Raw genomic sequence first — 26,259 nt, forward strand, 5'->3', positions numbered from 1 at the left:
CTTATTCTTTATTTTCTTCTTTCAAGATCAAGATTTAAATCAGAAAGAGATAAATAAAAAGAAACAAAGCAAAAAAGCACATTGTATATCAAACTTCCCAAACAGCAAACGATATCCCATGGATATCGTTTTGTGGATGTCCTTAGGACATCGAGACGTCCTCAGGACATTCTCAGGACATCTCGAGGAGATTTGTGCTGCTGGGTTAAGAGTCGATGTTGCATACTTATACCCAAGATTCAAACCCTTTTCAACCAACATTTATCGACTGTTTAGCCAAGACTCAAACTCTAACATTACCGCAAAAGATCAAACTTCAATAAATAATTTCTTAAAAACTAAGACAAATTGGACAAAACACTCGAACGTTGATCAAATATTTTTCAATGTCGTTTTATTACATTTTGCGTGGAAATTGATACATGTATTTTCGAAAATGATAATACGCGCGCGCGCTAACAGATTATCACGCTATTAAATATAGTAAAATTGTACTTGTGCGCATGAAAAATATTTGTTCGAGAGTCTCGTTCAATTCGTTTTAATTTTCGTGAAATTCATTCTTGAAGTTGGACCTCACGTCCAATGCCAAGGTTTGAGTCTAAGCGGTTGGTAAATATTGGTCTGAATCTTGGATAAAGGTATGTAATATCGACTTTCTAAAATCTCCGCTAGGAATCGCCACTACACGGACCAAGGTAGAGTGAGCACTTTAGCATAATACATTAAAGCACAATCCAAACAGCACACGATATCCCATGGACGTTCTGTGGATGTCCTTAGGACATCGGACGTCCTCAGGACATCCTCAGGATATCCTGATTTTGGATATCCAAAATTTCAGGAGATTTGTGCTGTTTGGGAAGGGAATACTTCAAGCAGTGTCCTTGATTTCAACCCCCCGAATAAAAATGTTCTTATTAGATTTGTTCGAGTTGCTTGTACTTTTCACACTTTTACACCTAATGCCCGTTGCACACTAGTGCACTCCAAACAACACAAATTTTCAAAAATACATTCTGAAGACGTTTTCAGGACGGAGGGATGTCATTAGAATATTTTTAGGACGTCCTTTGAAGATGTGAGCTGTCTGAAAATAGCTAATATCCAATAAGTTTATTCGCATTAATTGAACTTTTTACACTTTCACACATGTGCACTTAGTGCACATTAATTCTTTAGAGGTTTTAAAAATGACATCATGAGTTCACGAGTGTAAATGCAATTCTGATACACTTTTCACTCTTGCTTGGGATCAAGTGTAAAAAGTGTATCAAAATTGCAATTGCAAATCGGCGGGCGAAGCTCGATCCTCCAATTATTGATTGAATTCATAATAAAAATTGTGAGTCCATTGTGATGTCACTGTGACTTGTGCTATGGAATAATACTTTTGTGAAACTGCATTTCTGCAGTTATTATCTATACTGGTTTTACATTTTTACCGACAAGAGGTTAAATAGAAATTTTTTAGCATGTGCAAAACTTCGTAAAACCAATAATCTAGCATTACCTCGTCAACGCCGAAGATTTAAGGTCGTACAATTGGTGCCCGTTTCTATCAACTTTGGTTTACTTAACCGACTGATTATTCCAACGGAATTGACTAATCGCATCTATCAATTCTGACTAACAAGAAATATAATTGATCAATTCCATTGGAATAACCATTTACTTAGGCTGCGTCCCGAAATTGACTGCCAGTGCTGAAATTCTATAGTATATGTAATATGAATTATAGATTTTCAGTAATGACTGAATTTCGAAAAGCAGCTTTTACCAAAATTGATAGAAACGAGCATCAATGACTTTGTTTACACGGCAACTTAAAACCGATTTAGTAACTACCGTATTTAGTAAACTCTCGCATCCGATTGGTATATTCTTTTAGATCTAGAAATATACTCCAATCGGATTCAAGAGTTCACTAAGTTGGTAGTTACTAAATCGGTTTTAAACTGCCGTAAACAAAATCAATGATGGATTAGACGTTTCTTGAGACTATTTTACAATTGCATAAGCGGATCGTGAATATAAAAGTCAATCAGAGTGTTTTATTCATTGATTGCTTCATTCTGATTATTTGTCACTTACAACCACTTACGATCACGCTTATGCAATGTAGAATGGTCTTTACATTTCTTATGTAGTATGATTCAGATTGGTTAGCCATTTTTCCCTTTTATTAAAACAGGACAAATTCAACAGATTATAATTTTTTTAAAAAATAACGATAACGAAATGGCGCGAGAAGCATTTTAAAGTTTGAAGTCTCTACTTTTTAGAGATATTAAATCATGTTACTCTCGTTTATGGCTAAGATATATTGAATTACAAATTACATTAAATGAAAAACAAAATATATTTGTCTCACTGTAACTTATTGTACCAGTGTGTACCAGTTTAGATAGTTCAACTAAAAAGAACAGACCTAAAAATATGTCGACGTAAAAAATAAATTATTCTTCAAACTTACAGAGAGATAATCATTCTTTAATAAAAAGAAACGAACTGAGAAATTGAATAATCAGTTGACGATAACATATAGATAATAGTATTATGCAATAACGTCCCGGTTGGTCACATGTCATATGTTAAACACACCATCGAGTGTTTGCAACAAATTACGCCTTAATATCGTGTCTCTACGAAATAAAACAGTCCAAAACAGAAGTCTTCGTACGGCCCTACATGAGTCAACTAGTAAGTCGTATCGTTTCTGTCGACAGGCGAGCATCGACGTTTCGGCATTTCACACGAGATTTTCACGTATCATCGCGAAACATGGTTATCGCCGTGAGTATTCCATCGGCCTATTTATTTCAAAGTTTATTAACTCAAAATTATTCGATGCTAAGCTTACTTCGTGAAATTTGTTTTTAATTTTTTTTATAACTTGAGTAAACAAACCGGATCTAAATATCAATAAAATATTCTTTCTCATAATTGGTTATCAAAGAGGAGAATGCAACCGACTCTTGGCATTGCCAAGCTCTTGGCATTACAACTAATGTTGTATAATCTTGCCAGACTAATTTTAAGTGTAGTTGCATTACCCTAGCTTAAACTAAATTATGAAAAAGGATGTAGTCATAATAAATCACAGTTAAAATTGCCAACTAATGCTGTGAGCAAGGATTATATTCTCATTGTATATATGTACAATGTATATATGTAATACACATGAATAATATGTGCCTTATATTATTGATAGTATGTGTAACTTCCTTTTTTTGAAAGCAAAAGATTAACGAGATCATTTTCTCAAGGTTGGAGACAAGCTTCCCAGTGTAGATCTTTTTGAGAACACACCAGCAAACAAAGTGAACCTAGCAAAAGAAGCAGCTGGGAAAAAAATCATTGTGTTTGCCGTACCAGGTGCATTTACACCAGGATGTTCAAAAGTATGTTATTTTTTTATAATTAATTGATAGTTATTGAGAACTAGATCTTTGAAAGATATTAAGATTCAGACAAATACCAATTGTAAATTATATCAATGCTGAGTTTCTTCTGAACTTACGCTTGCATCAAGATTATACAGAATTTAATTTTTCTAGACTCATCTTCCTGGCTATATTGAAAAAGCAGTTGATCTAAAATCCAAAGGAATTTCAGAGATTTTCTGCATCAGTGTTAATGATCCATTTGTTATGGAAGCTTGGGGAAAAGAACATGGTGCAACCAATAAAGTATGTGTTTATTTACATACCAAATTAATAACTACACAGAAATTCAGAGAATAAATAAATTACTCGTGTTAATTGACTTTTATATTGCAATTAAGATTTTCCGTCTTTTATATTCCACTTAAGATTTATACTGATTGTTTCCTAAAATAAAGCTACTTTCATCATTAGATACGAATGCTAGCCGACCCTAAAGCAGAATTTACAGATGCTATAAATCTCAGCATGGATCTGCAAGTCTTAGGAGGCAAGCGCAGCAAACGTTACTCCATGATTGTTGAAGATGGCATTGTAAAGGAACTCAATGTGGAGCCAGATAACACTGGTCTGTCTTGCTCTCTGGCAGATCGTATCAAAGTCTAAGGCATGCTATTTTAATGTTTTCTTTTGTTTTTTTTTCTTATCAATGCTTTTTACTATCAGTATAACGTTACAATCCCTTGGGTCTAATGATTATGTTGTAATGGATTTAGCATTTATGCTATAATGGGACTATTGTGATACACTTCTTTCCAGTTGACATTTATATAATAGGATCTGCTTCTGATATGTTTCCACATTCTTTAGTTGCATAAAAAATATTACAATTAGACAATGTGAAAAATATTTGCGATTACTTATGATATTTGTAGAATGAATATATACATACAAATACCAAAGAGTTGAATAAATCTATGAAACCAAATAAATTTATGACAAAGTGTGTAAAGAGAAAAGATCATGTGAATGCTGAATGAAATATAAATCCGTGCACGATGGTCGGTATTCTCAATCACGCAATTATGCGCTTAGCGCGACTACTAGAAAATGGGCGTAGAATGGACACGCATCAGATAGAAACGGTTAGGCGATAATTTTCCGAAAAGTGGACGGGATAATGTTGGTACCAAGAAAAATCTTTATGGCTCTCGCAGCCAGTGCGATGCGCGACGCGACGCGACACACGATATGCGACGAGCGATATCCAATGAGTGTATTGGTATTCCGGAAAAGCTGTACGCTCATTGGATATCGCGCATCGCATATCGCGTGCTGTGTCGCAAATCGCGCTGGTCTGCGAGAGTCATTACATGATATAATTTAAAGATCTGTTTTTTGTAACTGCACTGCTGAACTAGTGCAAAAAGTTACAGTGAGAAAACATATACTTGTCTCACTTCAATTTATTGCATCAGTTCAGCAGTGCAGTTATAAAAAACAGACCTTTAAATTATATCGTGTAGAGATTTTTCTTGGTACCAACATTATCCCCTCTACTTTTCGGGAAATTGTCTAACCAATAGAAATTTTGCCGCCAGCGCCCGAGAAAATAGACGTAGGCATCGACCTATAGGCCGGAATTCATTATAGTCGAATCTTATTTCAAGATCATCTGTGCCAGCCTGATTTTAGTGACCAGAGCTAACACAGACTTCTATATACTAATTAGACTGCTGATTAATTAGACTCTGGGCGATGGGTTGGTGGTGACGATAGGCGCCATATTGAGTGACCCTGCTAATATATGTGTACTATCCATGTGTGCACACCACGTGATCAATTCACGACTACTCTACTCAGGAAAAGTATTTCCAAGTGCTTAACGCTTCGTTATAGCCTGCGTTCGGGGAAATGCTATGAATGTGCTCTGTCCTTGTTTGTTCCTGAAAATTGAATAGGGACAGAGAACGCTCACAGCGCTAAATAGCGCCTCACTGAACGCAGCCTTAATAATGCGTTATAAAATCGGGTGTATATCAGTTGGACACGGGGCAATTGGACACAGTCCAATCACAAGTCGCTGTTCCAAGGGACCCTACAGATGTCTCTAATCATACGGTGCTGTGATTGGCTGTGTCCAAATGCACCGTGTCCAAGTGCACCGCTCCCTATAAAATCTAATATTAACACTAGCAGTGACTGTCAGTGTTCTTTATGTATGTGTAAGAGTCACTAAATATGACGCCCTATATTCCCTCAACTTGCCTCAGTTTTCTCATGGCTCTCGCAGACCAGTGCGATGCGCGACGCGACACACGATATGCGACGAGCGATATCCAATGAGCGTATTGGTACTCCGGAAAAGCTGTACGCTCATTGCATATCGCGCATCGCATATCGCATGTCGCGTCGCATTTCGCTGGCTGCGAAAGCCATCAGAGAGTCAGCAGTCTAGTTAGTGTATGGAAGTCTGTGAGAGCTAAGCGCATTTTCGAGACGCCATCTAACAAAATGCGCCTTTATTACGTTCGGTGGTAACGATAAAATGCGCCTGATTCATGCCCGTTGTACTTCTATATCATATATGTAATACTACTATATGGACAACGGAGAAATTTTCCTATAAGCGAGAGTAAACCAAACATTGAAGGATAAAAGATAAACGGTTATTAACTCTATACCCTTATAGAAATATCATACTAAGAATCATTGATAATTACTTATTTGCAGTATTAAAAATACTGGATAATAAGTAATTATCAATGATTCTTAGTATGATATTTCTATAAGGGTAGAAGAAAGTGGGGAAATGTTCTGTGATCGCAATGCGCAAGCGTGGCGACAAAATGTAAACAGATTTATTAAAGAAACTGAATAATTGATAATTAATAAGAAAAATAAATATAGAATGTGTCTATAATGGTCTACAATTTATATAATTTATATAAGAGTACAATACAGGGTGATTCAGGACTGAAGGTCAATACTATTCTTTCTGAAGGTCAGAAAATTATTCTTTATATCATTCTGAATTAAAAAGTTCATATAAACATATAAACATATTCATATAAACATAAGTCCTATTTCGAACGATTATAAACTTATAATAACTTTAAACTCTATCTGAGAAGTTCAGTTTTTAAAACATTATTGGGGATATTAATAGAAAATAAGATGTTTCATTCCACATCCATGCTTGTAATACTTCTTGGATAACTTAAGCTGGTGGCACATAGAAAAACTTAAGCAGTAAAACGTAAGCAGTAAGCAAATTGATCAATCAGTCATTGATTCTTCTTAAGGCCTTCACACACACTTTCCGTAACAGTAACCGTAAGACGTAACGTAAGAATTGACCAATCACGTTGAGAATCGTCGAAACATAAGGTCGCCATTTTTGTGAATACTCCATCGTAATTGGTCAATTCTTACGTTACGTCTTACGGTTACTGTTACGGAAAGTGTGTGTGTGAAGGCCTTTACGGTCCAAGAATCAACGACTGTGATTGGTCAATTTGCTTACTGCTTACGTCTTACTGCTTAAGGCTCCTGGGGAGTCGCATCATCCATCTCTTTTTAATGACGTCAGAAGCGAGAAAACGCATGTTAAAAATTCCTGCAAAATACGTCGAGATAAACAGATATATCCACAAAACGACATTTGCGATCGATTAAGTACACCTCTAAAATACTCCGTACACTTTCCTTTTGTTCTAACAATCAACAGATAATTATAAAATAAATGTGACGTGCAATCGTCTTTTCTAACCTAATTTCCTCATTATCTTGTCATATTAATTTTCCGATTATCTATTGATTTTTAGAACAAAAGGAAAGTGTACGGAGTATTTTAGAGATGTACTTAATCGATCGCAAATGTCGTTTTGTGGATATATCTGTTTATCTCGACGTATTTTGCAGGAATTTTTAGCATGCGTTTTCTCGCTTCTGACATCATTAAAAAGAGTTAGATGATGCGACTCCCCAGGAGCCTTAAGTTTTTCTGTGTGCCTTAAATTATTATTACTTACCTTAGTTTAAAGGGTGTTTTCAATGATGCCACCATCTGCTTGTATACAGCGTAACGCACGAGTATGAACCGCGCGTGTAGCTGATTGCAGCTGTACGTAACTTTCCTTTATTTGTCGCGCAGCGTCCAGCAGTTGTACGTACAGTAAGTAGAAGATCATTCGCCTCGGAATCAGAAAACATGATTCACGCGTTACGTTGGTCAAAATATATTAAATTGATTTTTCTCGGCAACCATTGCGAATAAAACACATATTCATATGAACTTTTTAATTCAGAATTATGTAAAGAATGGTTTCCTGAAGTATTGACCTTCAGTCTTGAAACACTCTTATATGTACACGCACCGGCGTTAATGCCGTCCGTATATTCGTATGACTCACACATGATGACACATTAGGTGCTTTCAGGAGATACAGCGGTTACACAACGGTTGAGTAATTAATCAATGTAATTGGTCTAAAGTTAGGGATCTAACAGTAAGGACCAATAATCACTAACCGCTCACTGATCAGCTATGTTTTCTGAACGCAGCCATTATTCACCACTGCTGCTTGTGGATGAACCATGAGCAGCACGGAGTGCTGCAGTGGCGGAAGCGGCTAGCGGTAAAGGCCTTCACACACACTTTCTGTAACAGTAACCGTAAGACGTAACGTAAGAATTGACCAATCACGTTGAAAATCGTCGAAACATAAAGTCGCCATTTTTGTGAATACTCCATCATAATTGGTCAATTCTTACGTTACGTCTTAGGGCTATCGCACACAAATTGACATAACTGCATATGCATAGCATAAGACCGTATGTACTAATGAGCATCGAGTATTAAATCGCCATATTGGTTCGATGCTTAATATTCGATGCTCATTGATCCATACGATCTTATGCTATGCATATGCAGTTATGTTAATTTGTGTGCGATAGCCCTTACGGTTACTGTTACGGAAAGTGTGTGTGAAGGCCTTAAGCGTTCATCGAACGCTTGGAGAGGGAATAGTGGTGGGAGTGGCGACGATCTTCCATCCTCTATCGCAGACGTAAAAGCGAGAAAGATAGCATTATAAGATGTCATGGACAGAAATGCCGTCCTAAAATATGTGTGACACACACTAAGACCGGTATTCATAGTCGAATCTTTCGAGACCGTCTTAAGTAATGTCTTAAGATGCGAATACGGCTCTGTGATTGGTTCATGACATCTTAAGACAGTACTTAAGATGACCTTAAATATAAAATCGAACTATGAATACCGGCCTAAGAAAACGCTTGACTCACACTGTCTTGTCTATACGTGAGCAATACGCGATGTCCCGACGACTGTTTCACTCGCTCGAACATCCCTGCATTTTTTTCTTGTTAGCAAGGAAATTACTGTAATGTGAAAGGAGATGTTGGAGAAGGGTTTTCAGGAGGTTTGCGACAAGTACTTTTTAATAGCTGCTCTTGAAAAAAAAAAAAATATTAGATTTATTTCGATATAGAATACTAAATCAATATAGAATACTTCAACAATACATTGCGTATTAGGTAGTTCTATATTCCTTAAGTTGTTTTTTGCATGCAAAAACAATTTTCTGTAGAGTCACTCATGTTTTTATCCAGGCTAGTATTTAAACAACAGTGGAAATAAGCTTCTGCAGCTCCTTTCAATGATAATAATTTGCGGTTACATTAACAAAACATTAATTATACTCCGATTTTGATTGCAACAAAGAAATTGCTCCAAATAAAGTAAAAGCGTCCAATTATTGAACAATGCGTGCAGTGTACTTTAAGCCCATTCTACAATTGCGTGAGCGTAGTCGTGAACGTAAAAGTCAACCAATCCGAATGTTTTATTCACTGATTGCTTTACTTTGATTGGTTGTCATAATCATTTACAACCACTTACATCCACGTTCACGCAATTGTAGAATGGGCTTTAAGTAATATGTTTTTGATACTTACATGTTTGCACGCCTGCGCAGTGACTAACTACGATAGGAGAGAAATGACATATACGTAGTGTCATAAAAGTAAACACAATGTTCGCGTGAGAAGTGTTCCGCAGGACTCGCCGTAACCGAGCACCATGGATCACACGCAAATATAAAGATAAGTAATAGATTTCATTACAAAAAAATATATAAATTATGTTTGTAATATAATATTAATTGTTATATATGTAGGAAATTTAATATCTGTCATATTTGTGTTTTGCAGAAAGAAATAAATATCACAAGCAGAATGTGGGAATAATGAAATCTATAATAAGGCAAGATAACCGAAAGATGAATATTTTACGAGATATTTTGTATTCTATGTCAAAGTGCTGGAAATTTCAAGTGTTATTACTCGAAAAGTTCTTAACGAAAAAATATTTTATTATAATGTTTTGGAAAGCTCTCGAGATAAGCTATAAGAATATGTAATAATATATGGGCTATTTCATTTAAAAAAATCGCAATGACCTCGAAATCTCAAAAACTATGACCTCGAGAAAAATTGTTTGCTCGTCATAATATGTGTCCCTTCCAATCAAACAAGTTTTCCCTGTAGTATTTTCCCGTATCATCAAAAACAACGGAGATATTTTAAATGGTCGAGTTAGAGGAAACACCCTGTATATAATATAAATTAGAGAATAAAATTGAACATGTTCGAAATAATTATTTATTCTGGTATGTGCTTTTCTGACACGATGTATTTGCCAGTTCATCGTCTTCATTGTTAAAAAGTGTATTCCATATAAGAAATATGTCCATGATTGTACTCAGTAAAAATATAGACTTTTATATAAAAACATTCATAATTACAAATTATGTGTATGTATATATATATTTACACATACACATATATTGTTAATATATTAAGAAAAAATATATATCATACGCAATTTAAATAAAGAAATTGTGAAACGGAAATATATATCTGTTCCTGCATTATTTATCAGTTACATACATGTTTAAATGTATACATTAAAATATTTAGAGGTTATAGACCATTAAATAGACTTTTACGTTAGTATTATGACAGAAAAACATATTTCAATTTATGTGATAACCAGGATATATGTGTAAACGAAAATAAAACATATTAACCTTTAGAATAATCAAGAAGTACGTACCTTGTTTTTCTTACTTTTATTTTCTGTCACGCACTCTGTTTGCTCCTATCTAATATGTCAAGACTTCAATCCGATCCGATTACCTATCAGAGACAGCACAAGAGAATCGAATTAATCTAGGGAATTTTCTATACCGTCGGTTGGGTACCACTGCACAATCCGTTTAAAAATCCAATCCGCTTGTCGTAAACACCAAGGCCCATATTCTGAATCTTCTTTTATCTGTAAAAGTGCCTCTAAAAGAGGCTTAGAAGCCACCTGATTGGCTGAGAAACTACATTTAAGGTACTTTTATCGATAAAAGAGGATTCAGAATATGGGCTCAATTGATATTGATACAGAAAAAGACAGACGAGCATTGTCTGCACCGTAGTGTTGCGGTATCGCTGAAAGCTCTACGCGCCATATATTAGTGTTACATATATGGATTGGTTAACTCGTGACGCGACGGACGACGCGATGCGTGACGCGCTAAGTGGGAATTCAGCCTTAAAAGTTGACCAACCGAGTGTTTTCGATCGCGGCTCGCTCAGTTCCCCGATTGGCCAAGTGATCATCTTCAATTCATAATTCACCACCGCGTTGCAGTACACTCCGCGACACGGATCTAACGTAGCGCCGAGAAGTGAATTTTAAGCGTATTGCGCAATACTTTGACGCAATAGGAATTCTCGTTTACATTCGTGTGCAAATCGCAAACTTTGCGAGGATCGCTTGATATCGTTTTTCTTACCGCGACGAAGAAATCGCATATAACGCATTGGCCTCTCAACCCCATCGTTGCGTTCGCAAATTTCTCACCAAGGAGAAAGTGCGAGTGAGAGAGAGCGAGCGAGGGACAGAGCGGCGGGACGCGATCGACTGCTCTGACCAATCAGTGCGTGCCGTGGCCAGGAACCCGTGATTCATTGCGCGTCGCGGGTGTGCGGATCAAGGCTTTCTGACGGACTGTCGTTCGTAGTTCGCAGTGGGGAAGAGACTCGCGGCGGCGCCTGGATCTGCGTTACTCTTATGATCTTTTACGTCTGACCCGTTGGCTCCGAAATCCGTTTCACAGCCGTAAGTACCAGAAGAAGAGCGTGCGAAGCGAATAATTACGGCGGTACGCGGCGAGCCGCCGCGCCCGGGAACTCGTCGCGGCGTGCGCATTGACGTGTACGAAGGTTCGAGAGGATTCCAGACCAATGTCAGTCCGCGGCCGTGTGCGTGCCAAAATGTCCCAGCGACGTCGTGTCGCGAAAAATTCGCCGCAGCTAGCTCGTATGTCGAGCCACAGCAGCGGCGGCAGCGACGGCGGCGGCATTGACGCAATCGTCGGTACCGCACTCGGGCGCGCCGAGAAAGCGAAGCCACTAATTCCCCGGGAGAAGCATCTCCGCCCCGAGCGAGTCGATCGACTCCTAACCCTCACGTGGAATCCACTGTCAAATGATCTTATGACGATTCACGATCGCGGCGATGGCATTCGGTCAAGCATTCAATATCGCCAGGCGAAAATTTTTCTCTCTCTTCTCCCTTCCTCTTTCTATCTATCTACCTCTCGTTCTCCCTGTCTCTCTTTCTCCCCTATCTGTCTATGTTTCTCTCTTTCTTGCTTTCTGTCTCTTTCTCTCTTTGTCCCGAAAGAGAGAATGAAACAGGTTTCGTTTGGATCACCGTCCTCTCTTCGTTACTCGCCTTTGTATTCTTGTGCACATATTAGATGATGGATGCGCTAATGCATCTGTACGCGTACGATACGTATGAATGTGTGTGTACTCGTACGCGCGTGTGATCTCTCGTGTTTGAAGATATATTTTTAAACGAGGAAGAGAATACGAAGTTCGGCTTGCTGTTTTGCTAAAACAATTCGCGTATATCGTTAACATATATAGTTCAAGTGATATTGAGAAAGGTACGAAATTTTGTGGCAAGGTGGTTTCGCTTTCTTCGTTTTTATTTTTTTTCCCAAGATAATACGGTAAAAACCGAGATGATAGCTTGTATAATTCTTTTGAATATGACAAATCTTATATTTTTAATTTCTTCAAAGTATACTTGTGTGGGAAGAGTTGAAGGTGTTATAATTTCTGTGGATATCTGTATATAGGAAAAAATATATGTAACATGCAGATACATATACATGGATGTGCACATATTTTTTCTTGTGACGTCTGAAGTATATTAACATGATTGCAACTTACTGCTCATGTGTTTGTGTAGTAATCTATTCTAACAGGAGCTGCATAATGTGACAGTACATAGTGTAAATATCGATCCTTTATTGTAAACTTATTTGATAGTTAATAATATAATAAAGATACTTAAGGTAAAAGTACCAATGTCTAGACATGTAACTCTGAATGTTCTTGTTGTTTTGGTTTTTAAATATGAATATCTAAATTTTTAATAAAAAATATATATCTATATTTATTCTATGTTAAATATTTAAATATTTGTACTTAAAAATCAAAAAAAGAATGTCTCAAAGTCAGGTACATGTCCAGACATTAGTATTTTTATTTTATATTTTTTCTTTGAATCCTCTCTCTCTTTCCGTCATCTTATATCATTATATCTTGTGTACTGTTATTTTGACTTTTATTATAATTAATTACTATGCAAGAGTTCGTGAATAGTGGCTCACAATTCTGACCATGTAATTTATTTCTAACGTCATTAAAAAATATATACCGTTGTGCAACTGAATTTACCTACATGCAATTATATATATATATATATATATATATATATATATATATATATGTGTGTGTGTGTGTGTGTCTATATATATATATATATATATATATATATAAATAAATAAGCAAGTAAAATTTTGATCTTATAACACAGACACAAATATTCTTCAGAAAATTCCAATTTATAATATATTTAAGCTTGATAAAGGATATTCTATAATCAATATATAATTTACGTTGAGTTATATTGGGTATATAGATGTCAACTGGACCCACACACAAGCATCGTTATAAAAATGTAGGATTGGATTCGCAAGAACTGCGAAGACGTAGGGAGGAAGAGGGAGTTCAATTAAGGAAACAGAAACGGGAGCAGCAATTATCAAAACGTCGCAATGTTCCGAACATCGTTGCGGATGACGATAATGTTACAGCTACAGACGAATATGCACTTCCTACACAACAATCGGTAATATTGCATTATACTTCTACATCTGGTATGCATTAATCTAATATGCATTAATCTGTTCCTTAATGATCTTGTCCTTCTACACGAAAAATCTGTATAGCAATCTATAGTAATAATATATCTGTATAGCAAAATATATTTTAGCAATCCGTTGGTATTATAACATCTGAAATGGTAGATGCATTGTACAGCCCTAACATACAAGATCAGTTGGCAGCGACGCAGAAATTTAGAAAATTGTTATCAAGAGAGCCGAACCCTCCTATAGATGAAGTTATACAAACTGGAATTGTGCCGCAATTCGTTGAATTCCTTAAAAATAATACAAATTGCACACTACAGGTTAGTACATGAAAGTAAACTTAAGTACATTGAGGACTAATTATTCCTCTTGGTAAACTACCTGACAATTAAATTGTGTCTGTTTCTGTCCAATTTAAAGAAAAAACGAAGACAGGCATATGATTTAAATGTCAGGTAGCTTATCAAGAGGTTAAAACAATCGGCCTTGAGTATGTTAATTCCTTTCATGATGTCAATAAGCTAAGTAATAATGTGATCTATTAGTTTGAAGCAGCTTGGGCATTGACAAATATAGCGAGCGGGACATCTCAGCAAACGCGTGTCGTGATAGATGCAGGGGCTGTTCCTACTTTCATATCTTTACTTGGTTCTGAATATGAAGACGTGCAAGAACAAGCTGTATGGGCATTGGGGAATATTGCGGGAGATAGTCCCGAATGTAGAGATCACGTGTTGGCCAACGGTATTCTCCCTCCACTTTTGCAGTACGTTTTCTTATATTTACGATTTCTTTCTAAATTTATTGTCTCACCCTTACTTCACCATATTTTTTAAAAAATTTTATACAATGGCTGCGTTCAGCAGAGAAAACTGTTTTACAACTGTTGTAAAATTCGTGAATTGGCGCATACTCTTCGTCTTGTCTAAATCTAAGAGCGTATAACAATCAGATTCACGAATGCTACAACAATTGTAAAATAGTTTCCTCTGCTGAATACAGTCAATGCTTTCATGTTGTGCAAAACTGTAAATGTTACGATCAATCAATATGGATTTACGACACTATTTTTTAGACTATTATCGAAAGCAACACGGCTCTCTATGACTCGCAATGCGGTATGGGCATTATCAAACCTTTGCCGAGGGAAAAATCCAGCACCAGCATTTGCAAAAGTTGCACCGTGTCTACCAGTTCTGGCGCACCTTCTGAATCATGCTGACTTTGACGTACTCGCTGATGCTTGCTGGGCACTCTCCTATTTGAGCGATGGTCCAAACGATAAGATACAAGCTGTTATCGATGCTGGCGTTTGTAGACGCCTCATAGAACTTCTTATGTACGTTTCAATTCTCATATAGGATATATAATACATAAGACTAATTTTACTCAAGTAAAAGGCTAATGCAAATGTTCTTTTTCAGGCATGATCAGAGTAATGTAATAAGCGCAGCTCTTCGTGCTGTAGGAAATATAGTTACTGGGGATGATGTGCAAACTCAAGTCGTATTAAATTGCTCAGCATTACCATGTCTGTTGCATCTTTTAAGTTCTCCACGGGAAAGTGTTCGTAAAGAGGCTTGTTGGACAGTCTCTAACATCACTGCCGGTAATCCACAGCAAATTCAAGTGCGTTACAACGTTTGGAAAATGATCAGAATGATGTGATTTATTATTCGATATATCATTCATCTTTTTATCTTTTCATTTTTGGCTTTTCACAGGCAGTGATTGACGCTAATATCTTTCCGGTCTTAATTGATATTTTGGGAAAAGCTGAATTTAAAACGCGTAAAGAAGCAGCATGGGCAATCACGAATGCTACTAACGGTGGGACGCCAGATCAAATTCGATACCTTGCAATGCAAGGATGTATCCCACCATTGTGCGATTTGTTGACTGTTATGGATCCCAAAATTGTGCAGGTTGCTTTGAACGGATTAGAAAATATTTTACGTTTGGGAGAACAAGACGCACCCATTCACAATGGTCTTAACCCCTACGCAGTCCTTATCGAAGAGTGCTATGGTAATGTATCAGTATTTAAGATTTCACACAAGACACACTTTGACACACAATCTTAACGAGTGTCGCTCATCATGACATTTCAGGCCTAGATAAAATAGAGTTCTTGCAATCTCATCAAAATATGGATATTTATCAAAAGGCCTTTGATATTATCGATCGATTTTTCGGGTCGGAGGAGGAGGATACTAGACTGGTACCTTCTATCGATTCGCAAGGACAAGAATACCAATTCACCACACCAGATTCTTCCCAGCTACCAGTTCAAGGCTTTGAATTCTAATCAACTGTCCTTAAACTCTGAATACAATATTTGTTTCGTTAAGTGTTTACGGTTATTTGTTCTACAGGGATATACGATGTCCCTAAAATCGGTACATCGACGCGACAAATAATTTTATGTATTTGTGCATACGCTCTAGAGTTCGTTTGTATCAAACAATATTAATGTTGCCCCAAAGTCATCTATTCTTCGTCAAATTATGAAGAGCAGTAAAGTCCTTATATATAGTTACTTTTCATGTTTTCTTTTTTTATTTTTTCGTTATTTTAGACAATATACTATAACATACCGTATGTTACTATTTAAAATTATAGTTTCCAAAACTACGTCAAATTGCGGCAATACTTGTACCTACAATCTTGGTGCAATTTGCGTAGAAGCAGTTTACGTACTCATACTTGCATGTATTTAGTATGAGATACGTCTCATCAGGAGTAACAGGAATAAACAACTTAGCGCTTAAATAGAAGTGGAGACAATGATCAAGACAATTTGACGAGGCAGACTCACATACCCTCGTGCGACATGTGACTGACACAGAATTACGAAAATAATACTTGCATGGACCTGCAAGGTACTAAACGACTGAAGTACGCGACTATGTAGCCAACACGGACAACATTACGCAACGCGGTACTCACCTCCTTACTATACTAGATAGAAACATGACCAATTAAACTTTTTTACTGTAAATACGTATCTCGTAATTTGAAGACTATTCTATACAGAGTGCCCTTAAGAAGCAAAGCAATAGTCGTATCTGGCCCCATCAACGCAATACTGTATCAATTTATAGAAAATCCTCAGAGCCTTAGTTACAACTTATAACAAGTATGCTTTACATCGACACAAGATGTGCGAAGTATGCGCAGATTCTTTTGCGTTGACAATCGCGTAGTATATGCCGACCTTATTCTACGTATGTTCTTATTAATTCAGGATCACATAATGAATTACTGGATACCAAATTATTAAATTCTTAATTATGAACATTTGTGAATATGTCAAGTAAATAACTTATTTTGTTTCAGAATTTAGATTCAAAGCAAAAGAACTACAAATGATATTAAACTTTTTGTATGCAGATTATTAAAAAAAAATGATCAGTAGTATTGGGATTGTACAGCACATCATTAGATTTTGGACATTCTGTATAAAAAGTCTACGACTGTATAAAATGTATTTATTATTTAGGTTTGACGATACCATACTATATTATACGAACTCTATATATACTGTCTACTTTTAGTTACCGATTTGAATTATTACGACAGAGAACGACTGTACTATAACTCACTAGTTGAAGCTTTGCTAAACGTCCTATTTTAGCAAGGTGCGCAGCTATGGGTACTTGTTGCCAATTTATAAAATGCTTAACGAGTAGTATATAACGAATATAGTTTAAAACAATTTTCTTTTTTGCCATTATGCACGCTATTTTCTAAATCAAATTTTGGAAAAGTTATACTATAATATTATTATTGAATGAAGTATATAGAGATTAATTAGAATTATTAAGTCTCGATGAATAATTCCGTGAGCATTCTTCAAATACAATGCAAGATTTTTTTATCGAAAAAATAGAATTTTTTCTATATAATTAATCAGAGAACATCTTTAATTATATTTTTACATTAATTTTATATATATATATATATATATATATATATATATATAAAATTAATATGTGTATGTGTATATATATATACACACAAACACACATCCAACACTCATATTAAATTGTTTAAAATACATGTAGATTGATATAAAATATGTATCTCTATTTATGGAAACCTATTGCTAATTTTTTCTATTTGGAAGTGTTGCATCGCTCAAAAAAGAAAAAGTTGAAAAGCACTGGTTTAAATAAACATCGTGAATATTATATTTTATTTTCCCATGGATCTGTATGAAGTCTACAAAAGGCTTATTGAAGTGGAGAAATAAATCTGTATAAATAGATCTTGTTAAAATTTTACAATTATCTTAAGTTCATTTTTTCACCCACTTTGAGAAAACATCAAAAAGAAAATGGGTATAAAAATGCAGTTAGTATTTATAAAATTTTATATAGTACAAGAGAAAGAGGGAGAATGTGCATATCAGAAGAGAAATAATCTGCAATACGAGTTACGTAAAATTTATATGTTAATCTGTATAAAATTATAATATATATATGCGAATATAATTTGTTTAAATATATGTATATATATATATTTTTTGATATTTAGGTACTCAAAATGAACAAGATAATTCAAAATAAGAACTTTCCAGTGAATATTTGTTTTACAATATATCGTTTATTATACATAAATCATAATTAACACAAAGTATTAGTGAAACTGAGTCTTTGTTATTTGATCATATGTATATAATTTTATCAATTCAAGCACGTTCAATAACGTTTTGCGATTTTGTGAATGTCTGAAATAGTTTTAACTAAAGTAGGGTGTTACTAATCTTCATATATATGTGAAAGATCTTGTAAATTGGCAATGAGCAAAATACGATACTCGACATTATTTAATTACTGTACGGACTGCTGACTGACATATTAACACGAGAATCTAATATCACACACAATGAAATCCTGTTGAATGTATTTTATTTTGGAGCTAAATAAATGTCATTCTCGAAAATATGCGTGAATATCGCTAGATATAGCAGTGTCGTTATATTTTTTGAAAATACATAAAAGTATGAAATTGTGATTACATAGGAAGATTCACTAAAAATAAATTTAATCTCGTGTAACATTGGCATAACAAAATAAAGTGAAATTAAAAGATTTAGATTTTCTTGATTTATGTGCAAAGACAAGCATGAATTATTATAGTTACGATAATCATTGAGTACGTAATATTAATATAAATTAAAGAAAAATTAATTTACTACACTTTAGTTATATAATTACAAGAATGAGAAATCACTAACGATTAATTTTTGCAGTATGCAACAAAATAAAATTGAATAAGAAATTTGAGCGTCAATATGCCCAAAAATCTTTCTTTTTACATATAATACACGAAATTTTTCGTTTGATTTCTCGATTCCGGAGTATGTAGAATTCTACCATACCATCAATTGTACATTAAACATAACAATTCACCCTTTTCTCTCTTCCAGCAAAATTAACAATACCGTAGATTCGGCTCGGGTTGTACCAATATAATTGCTCCGTCTGTAATTCGTGTCACGAGTGCCGTTAGAACATCTTTGTCAATGCTTTTCGATAATTTGTGGTAAAAATGTTTCTCCACAAATGCCATCTTCTGTTGTGACGATTCGTAATTTTTGGTTTGCATCGTAATGATGTAAATAACTTCTCGAATCAACGGATTTATCCTATCGCACAAATTGTGCAACGCTTTTATCGCTTCCGCATTAATATTCAAGACATCACGAATTATCTGCAACAGATTCATTCGTTTCCATAAGCATAGCTAATGTACGAGACGTTGAGAGCAAGAACGGTGTTTTTCTTCTAATTTGAGTTGATATCACAAAGCCAAAGAGCTGCTGCTCTCTGTCGTGTCTTTTCGGTCAATCCAAACTAGAAAAAAATTGATTCACACCAATTTTGCTCTCGACGACTCATATATCAACCGAATTCGCGTTTGGAAGAGTATGTACAGTGGATTGCAGAACTATTTAGACTGTTAGAACCGAGGATCGTTATTGACGGGTTTGTCTCCAGTAATTACATTAATTATATTATCATTGCGTAAATCCGTCAATAGTGATTTTCAATTTTGACAATTAGATGTGCTCTTAACTTCCTTGCATCTAGACCATTTTGCAACCCATTGCACAGTCATACATACTGACCACAGCCTTCTTTGCAGAAACACCTTTCAGATAATGAATAATCTCACCAGGATCAGTCCCGAAATCTTTTGGATTTAAATTCAAAGGACTGTCACCACCTAAAGCATCGCTGCTCAAATGCGCCAATGCCAAGGCCAAACAGTCCATTGTGTGCGTTTCATTTGCGAACAATAGAATGATCGAGGGTACCTTGGGAGTTCTCATTTTCACTTCGTTTATCCCAGACGAGATTTCATCCCAGATATGCGAATCTTGACTATAAAATTTGCTCTTGATGTCCTGAATGAGCTTAAATGAGTTTCTATTATTTGTAGTGGGTTCTGTTTGGTTTTCTCTTGTACTATCAAATTTTCCACTTAAAACTAAATGTAAAACGAATACAACAAGTGCTAATACAATAACAATGTTCCAAGAGAGAAAGCTATTTGGATTTTGTTCAATGCTAGACAACTGTAATTTTTTTTTTTTCTCTCTTTTCTCTGTTGATAACTTTTTCCAAGAATTCTCCAAAGATTTATTCTTTTTACTATTTTCTAATCTTTCTGGGGAAGTTGTCCTAGAATGATTTGGAGATTTTGGGACTGAATGATTGAGCAATCTTTCCTCCTCTAACTCCTCATCAATATTATTTGTCATCTGTTTGTCATCATCAGAGGTGTTATCAGATGATGCACCATTTTTATATGTATGGTCTGACTTTCGTCTCTGTCGGGGCACACCTGACATGGATAATTCCTCTGGACCATATGTCAAACAACTGTTTGCCTCAGAATCTTCTTGTCTTATGGGTTTTCGACGATGAGGTCCAATTGGCTTAGTGATCACTGGTTTTGGGTCATTAATCTGCAAAACAATGTACAACTTGTCTTATAAATGGGCCAAACGCGACTATAAAATTCTAATAATGTTTGAACTTAGTTTTATTCTGTATTGTGTTCCATAGTGAGTGTTAATGGCCACCTTGGCTAGATTGAGTTTGACAAGTTCGTCGTGGTATGTACGTTCCATGTATGTTGTGAGGTACGAACGTGGCCTCGGTGCAAACTGTCTAACATGTGTAAACGTGTAGAGTGATCATGAGATGCGTCGTCTACATGTGTGCTGTTATGTGTGTTAGGTATGACGGATTAAGTTAATAGCTGTGACGTGATATGCATGACAAACTCGTCGTTACGAGTCCTTGCGTAGACACGACACGACGGTTGCGTGACAACGCGTAACAAATACGACGATTCCGTTAATTTCGTTCGAAACTTAACGAAACAATCGTACAGGCTACGGAGTAATGCAGAAGTCCGCTTGTTCGTCTTTTTTTATCGCTATTTTTTATCATTACGCGAAGCTACCCGAATCCCGAGATGAACAGATGCGGAGAAGCAAATTCAATTCGGAAATACCTCGGAAAGGTCGCCATCCATACCGCGGCTCATGCGTACCTCGACGTGAAAGCGGGAATGCCCGATCTAACCTGACCTAACCTGATCCTAACCTCTTCTATTTCCGCAGCGCGAGCCGGTGGTTCCTAGCTATTGCGCGAATTCACGCGAGAATGTGTACGACACTACTACCAACTTACGGCTGCTCCGGCGATTCGCGAGGCGGGAGATGCGCCACCGTGACAACAACGAAGACGCGCGCCTCGACTAGCGGCCACAAGGACCCGCTTGCCCGAGAACCAGCGGCCGCCGCCGAAACGGAGCCCCGGCTTCGACGATCGCATGGACATCGAGCCGCAAGTTCACCAAAGCACGGGGGCCTGTCGGCCGCTCTATGGTGACGGTATGTGCGTTGGCCCGCTCAAGAGGATATGTCATTGGGGACCGCTTTCAGCTCTGGGTAGGTAGGTGACAGGTATCTATTACCGACTCGTCGTCGTCGTCGTCGTTGATCAACAATCGTGAGAGATCGACGGAATCGCGCGACCGACATCGTGTGCATCGTCGGCTGGCCATGTTCGAATTGATCGGCACAACATTTGAACGACGCGTCTCTTTTTCTCTCTCTGGAATTCTCATTGTTCTCGCGACATCACCCGCGCGTGAGATCGTGAACTTTGAGCTGTAACTTGGATGTTATTGTTTGCGAGCGCATCATGCGAGTTAGACGATTAGAGAACACTCAACCGCGCCCATTTTCTTTAGCGCCATCGACCGTCGTCCACCCGCGAAATATGAATCGTCGCGACGTGATTCATTATGCGGGACCCACTTATTAGACAATAGGCTGCAAAACGGCCTGCATACACAATCAGGTTGACGACCAACCAAACTGTTAAAATTGAGAGTCATTACCGCGACAGACTTGTGCAATAATAATATAATAAAGATCACTAAACAATGATTATTAATACTAATATAATAGTAACTAATCATATAATCACTAAATAATGATTATTAACAATACTAATATAATAGTTAATAGTAACTAATTATATAATTACTGGGCAAACATGTCAAATAATGATTAAATTTTGACAATTTGATGAACTCCTAACTTCATTGTATCTAAGTTATTTTGCAATTCACTCTACATTATCATCTGTTTTCTCTTCTTTTTCTTCAATGCACTCATTTTTGTTGCAGGAATAATCAAAATAATCACGTTAATGACAATACACTGTAGTAGACAGTGGTGGTCGCCACAAGAAAGTATTCCAGCTGCAGCTAGTTTCCTGTTATTTTTTTGCCTAAGTGGATCTACCTTGTTTCACTTCATCAGTGCTATTTTTGAAGGCCCTGGATACCTCACATTAAAATGGATGCCAGTAATATATCCTACATTATTTTTTGTAAATAGTAAATTCAGAAAAATTCAGGAAATGAATCATGTGGGATATGTCATGCTTCATCTAAATAATACATAATTATATCTGAAATGAATCTTTGTAAATCTGTCCAATGAATCTATGTATTCTCTCCTTGCTACTTTCACTAATATGCTAACATGCTTTTAGGAAAAAGCTACCGATACTCAATATCTGCAGTATTGTACTGTCTGCCAAGGATATAAAGCACCAAGATCACATCATTGTAGAAAATGTAAGGGATTAAATATATAATATATACTTGTATATATTTTTTTTATATACATATACAGGGTGTCCCGGATCACCTTCACAATCTCTCGTGAGGACGTAGAGCGGATTGAGATGAATACAAAAGTCCTATACCGTTTTGCGATATTCGCAGTCGAAATATTAATTAAAGAAGATTGGAAATATTGATTAAAGAAGATTGAATGATCACGCGCGATATGGTAGAAGAGCTGCAGTGGCGCCGTCTACTGTCGTATACTTATACATTAAGTCAAACTGAACAAAAAAGTCCTCTACCATTTTGCAAATGACCATATAGATTTTTAGATATTAATTAAAGAAGATTGGAAATATTGATTAAAGAAGATTGAATGATCACGCGCGATATGGTAGAAGAGCTGCAGTGGCGCCGTCTACTGTCGTATACTTATACATTAAGTCAAACTGAACAAAAAAGTCCTCTACCATTTTGCAAATGACCATATAGATTTTTAGATATTAATTAAAGAAAATTTGTACATTATGATACACAATCATGTAACAATTTTCTTTAATTTTCTAAATATCTAAAAATCTATATGGTCATTTGCAAAATGGTAGAGGACTTTTTTGTTCAGTTTGACTTAATGTATAAATATACAGCGGCAGACGGTGCCACTGCAGCTCATCTACCGTATCGCGCGTGATCATTCACCAATTTTCTTTAATTAATATTTCGACTATTATTGCAAATATCGCAAAACGGTATGGGACTTTTGTGTTCATCTCAACCCGCTCTACGTCCTCACGAGAGATTGTGAAGGTGATCCGGGATATTCTGTATATATAAGAAAACAATGTTATATGTCTTAGGTGGTCGTTGCGTTATGAAAATGGACCATCACTGTCCATGGATAAATACGTGTGTCGGACATTACAACCACGGTCACTTCACGGCATTTTTAGCGAGTGCAGTCGGTGGTTGCTGCGTCTCTACTGTCATATTAATCTGCTGGCTGGAAACGGTGCTATCTTTGAAACCGCTGCCATTTCCACCGCCATCGGTTTACATGTTAATATTAGTAGTATTTAGTATCGGCTTATCGATTGGTGTAGTATTTGCAGTAGGAATGCTACTGTATTTACAGGTAAACGATCGCACGTATATATCTTTTTAACTTTCTTATTTGCGATTTTAATGTATTCTATAAATTATGCAGATGTTGGCCATTGTGAGAAACCGAACAGAGATAGAAGATTGGATTTTGGAGAAAGCACGGTACCGGCAGGATGATAAAGATACTAAATACATGCATCCGTATTCGAAAGGATGGCGCTTCAATATAAGACAAGTTCTTACATGGGACTGCACTCCCGTTGGCGATGGTATTACGTGGCCCATCATCGATGGTTGTGATCAATACACATTAACGGTATATATATGTATATATAATTTCATCATGAAAATAATAATTTGCTGTAATAATTATTAATTGAATAAGAGATGAGGAATTAAAATTCCTGTAAATATTGTAGTTTGTGTTCAATTACTGTTTAAGAACTATTAAATACTTATGCAATATATTTATTGCTGTTTTTTAGAGGGAACAACTCGCACAAAAATTAGACAAACGGAAAAGAGCGCGCAGATATAGAATTATAAAACCTGCATCAGGATCAAGGTTTCCAATTACACACGGTTTTGGTGTATTCTTCCATCCACCTTGTACCGATGAGCCGCGAATTAAGTTAGACGTAGGAGATATGGTAGTTATAACGCGTTGGAAGAGGTAATTCTTGCATTATTTCAATTTTATCTATGATATCACACTCATATCTTTGATAAATTCTTGAAAAATACTACAATTTCTTGCAGATATTGGCTATTTGGAGAAAAAGAGCAGAAGGGAGGAGGAGACACAGGAATGAAACGTATAAGAGGATGGTTGCCGCAACCTTGCGCAATCGAAATAATAGAAAACAATATATACGGCACAGATAACTTATCCAAAGATGATTAAATTTTGAAATACATGTGATATATATGTATAATATTTATGTGTATGCGTCTGAGGATTCGTGATATCGTTTGTAATAATTTTCCATATTTTTATGGTACCCGACAGGGAATGCAATGAACATTACAATTTATTGTAATATGTAAGAATTGCATTTATGTGTTCAAGTTGACTACATTTACTTGAAATCGCAAGTTTGGTTTCGGGTAGATCTCCTGCGTCAATATCCTCTTATACAGTATATCAATTTTTTTTCACAAGAAGACTTCGATAGCCCGCTTTTAGCATAATAATTTCGTTATGCGCGATAATCATGTACATATGTATCCGTGACAATTATGTATATATTTATTGACCTGATGGAAGATGTGCATAGGATAAGGAAGTTAGTTGTGGATCATCATAAGAATCAACATGGATATTTTCCCTTATAAGAACATGCGAGCGTGAGTGCATAATACTCAACGGGTACACTCGTTTGCAAAAAGGTTTGGATACATTTCTTCTGATGGAGAAGAAACAGTCAGTCATAAGTCCGTTGCAGCTGTGACGTCAGAGGCCTCATATGTCGTCACTTCGGCTCCTATCAAATGGATTGCCGCACTGACAACCATGACCATTTTACGCGTTCCTAATTTTATAAAAAGAAAAGTATTCAAACCGTCTCGCAACTAAGTGTACAATTAATCATGATAAATACTATAAAGATGAATTTAGGATTGATTACTGTTTTACATTTCTTAAGATATATATTTTAATTTTATATGTGCCATTTAGAAGTAATGTAAATAATCCACAACTAGATCCTGAATATTAGTTACGGAAAGACTGGTTCTTAAAATGCTTAAATATTTTCCGAAGAATGTTCTTGATCCATCTTATGATCCAAAGCTAGTACCTGATCTATATCCGATTCCCTTCATAAGACGGGCCATTGACAGGATCAAATATTGTTCCGTAATAAATAGAATCCTGAGTGAGAATAAATTACTAATGACGATCTCATATTCGTTTTCCTCGTAACAATAAAACGTTATGAAAATTGTATCTTTCGATGATATCATGGAAACTTTGAACAATTGAAAGGACATGTGAAACATCTGTGCTACATATCATTTCATGAGAGACGAGTATGTGCAAATGTATTTTTTTTTCCCTTTCTTACGGGATGCACGATAATCTGAAAGAAATATTTCTAGTGTGTACAGCCGACGGCCTGAAAAGGAAAATCAATAATACGGTGTGAAAAGTCACATTGACTGAGTGAACTCACCGTGCATGTATACGTGTCAGAGCGTGTATGTACGAATATGTAACTCGCGCACGCTTCTGCATTATGCGAGTTCGTTCGAAGGGTTAACATGCAACGGAATCGCTTCGGCATGAGCGTTTAGCG

The 26,259-nt window shown here is 36.1% G+C and overlaps 4 protein-coding genes across 11 annotated transcripts in view; 2 read left to right on the forward strand and 2 right to left on the reverse strand.

Annotated features, from left to right (window-relative positions):
- LOC116848431 overlaps positions 1 to 26,259 on the reverse strand; it is a 230,144-nt gene that overhangs the window by 139,953 nt on the left and 63,932 nt on the right. Inside the window, exon 1 of one of the 2 annotated variants that reach the window (XM_032824520.1) lies at positions 7,421 to 8,053. The exons of the other annotated variant lie outside the window; for it this stretch is intronic. The gene's annotated coding sequence lies outside the window, so the exon portion shown is untranslated. Of the gene's footprint in view, positions 1 to 7,420; positions 8,054 to 26,259 lie in introns of those variants that run through there. 2 annotated transcript variants of the gene reach the window in all.
- On the forward strand, positions 2,395 to 18,643 carry LOC116848423 (importin subunit alpha-7). 2 transcript variants are annotated; one of them, XM_032824505.1, is made up of 11 exons: positions 2,395 to 2,796; positions 3,270 to 3,404; positions 3,561 to 3,692; positions 3,861 to 3,995; positions 13,465 to 13,674; positions 13,819 to 14,016; positions 14,242 to 14,462; positions 14,772 to 15,035; positions 15,121 to 15,325; positions 15,421 to 15,724; positions 15,808 to 18,643. In XM_032824505.1, exons 1-11 carry the CDS (start codon positions 2,692 to 2,694, stop codon positions 16,002 to 16,004), a joined length of 2,106 nt encoding a protein of 701 aa, XP_032680396.1. In that variant the 5' UTR covers positions 2,395 to 2,691; the 3' UTR covers positions 16,005 to 18,643. The 2 variants fall into 2 exon arrangements, with proteins under 2 accessions (XP_032680396.1, XP_032680395.1); XM_032824504.1 differs by lacking the exons at positions 2,395 to 2,796; positions 3,270 to 3,404; positions 3,561 to 3,692; positions 3,861 to 3,995 and adding an exon at positions 11,101 to 11,586.
- The window catches only part of LOC116848424, a 34,365-nt gene continuing 26,390 nt past the window's right edge, over positions 18,285 to 26,259 (reverse strand). Inside the window, exons 1-4 of one of the 5 annotated variants that reach the window (XM_032824508.1) lie at positions 21,230 to 21,394; positions 20,793 to 20,880; positions 19,833 to 20,675; positions 18,285 to 19,414 (exon numbers count right to left, since the gene is read on the reverse strand). In XM_032824508.1, coding sequence (XP_032680399.1) covers positions 19,136 to 19,414; positions 19,833 to 20,675; positions 20,793 to 20,880; positions 21,230 to 21,246 — 1,227 coding nt within the window. In that variant the 5' untranslated portion in view covers positions 21,247 to 21,394 and the 3' untranslated portion in view covers positions 18,285 to 19,135. The other 4 variants (XM_032824507.1, XM_032824506.1, XM_032824509.1 and 1 more) reach the window with 4 other exon arrangements.
- LOC116848427 (palmitoyltransferase ZDHHC6) lies at positions 21,514 to 25,863 on the forward strand. 2 transcript variants are annotated; one of them, XM_032824514.1, is made up of 7 exons: positions 21,514 to 21,668; positions 22,415 to 22,596; positions 22,786 to 22,870; positions 23,719 to 23,993; positions 24,066 to 24,278; positions 24,448 to 24,635; positions 24,722 to 25,863. In XM_032824514.1, the coding sequence occupies exons 1-7, from the start codon at positions 21,551 to 21,553 to the stop codon at positions 24,864 to 24,866; spliced, it is 1,206 nt and encodes a 401-aa protein (XP_032680405.1). In that variant the 5' UTR covers positions 21,514 to 21,550; the 3' UTR covers positions 24,867 to 25,863. The 2 variants fall into 2 exon arrangements, with proteins under 2 accessions (XP_032680405.1, XP_032680406.1); XM_032824515.1 differs by having other exon boundaries at positions 21,531 to 21,672.

This window comes from Odontomachus brunneus, unplaced genomic scaffold (assembly GCF_010583005.1).
Source record: "Odontomachus brunneus isolate Ranch 3 - 2012 unplaced genomic scaffold, Obru_v1 Obru_scaffold_095, whole genome shotgun sequence".
Taxonomy (NCBI): domain Eukaryota; kingdom Metazoa; phylum Arthropoda; class Insecta; order Hymenoptera; family Formicidae; genus Odontomachus; species Odontomachus brunneus.

What these genes read in the sequence shown, in the direction of transcription:
- LOC116848423 (XM_032824505.1), top strand. Translation starts at nt 2,692, where the DNA reads ATGAGTCAACTAGTAAGTCGTATCGTTTCTGTCGACAGGCGAGCATCG. An exon ending in TTACACCAGGATGTTCAAAA is followed by an intron (nt 3,405 to 3,560) that starts GTATGTTATTTT and finishes TAATTTTTCTAG; the next exon opens with ACTCATCTTCCTGGCTATAT. An exon ending in GTAATCCACAGCAAATTCAA is followed by an intron (nt 15,326 to 15,420) that starts GTGCGTTACAAC and finishes GGCTTTTCACAG; the next exon opens with GCAGTGATTGACGCTAATAT.
- LOC116848427 (XM_032824514.1), top strand. Translation starts at nt 21,551, where the DNA reads ATGGACATCGAGCCGCAAGTTCACCAAAGCACGGGGGCCTGTCGGCCG. An exon ending in ATCACATCATTGTAGAAAAT is followed by an intron (nt 22,871 to 23,718) that starts GTAAGGGATTAA and finishes TATATGTCTTAG; the next exon opens with GTGGTCGTTGCGTTATGAAA. An exon ending in GTTATAACGCGTTGGAAGAG is followed by an intron (nt 24,636 to 24,721) that starts GTAATTCTTGCA and finishes AATTTCTTGCAG; the next exon opens with ATATTGGCTATTTGGAGAAA.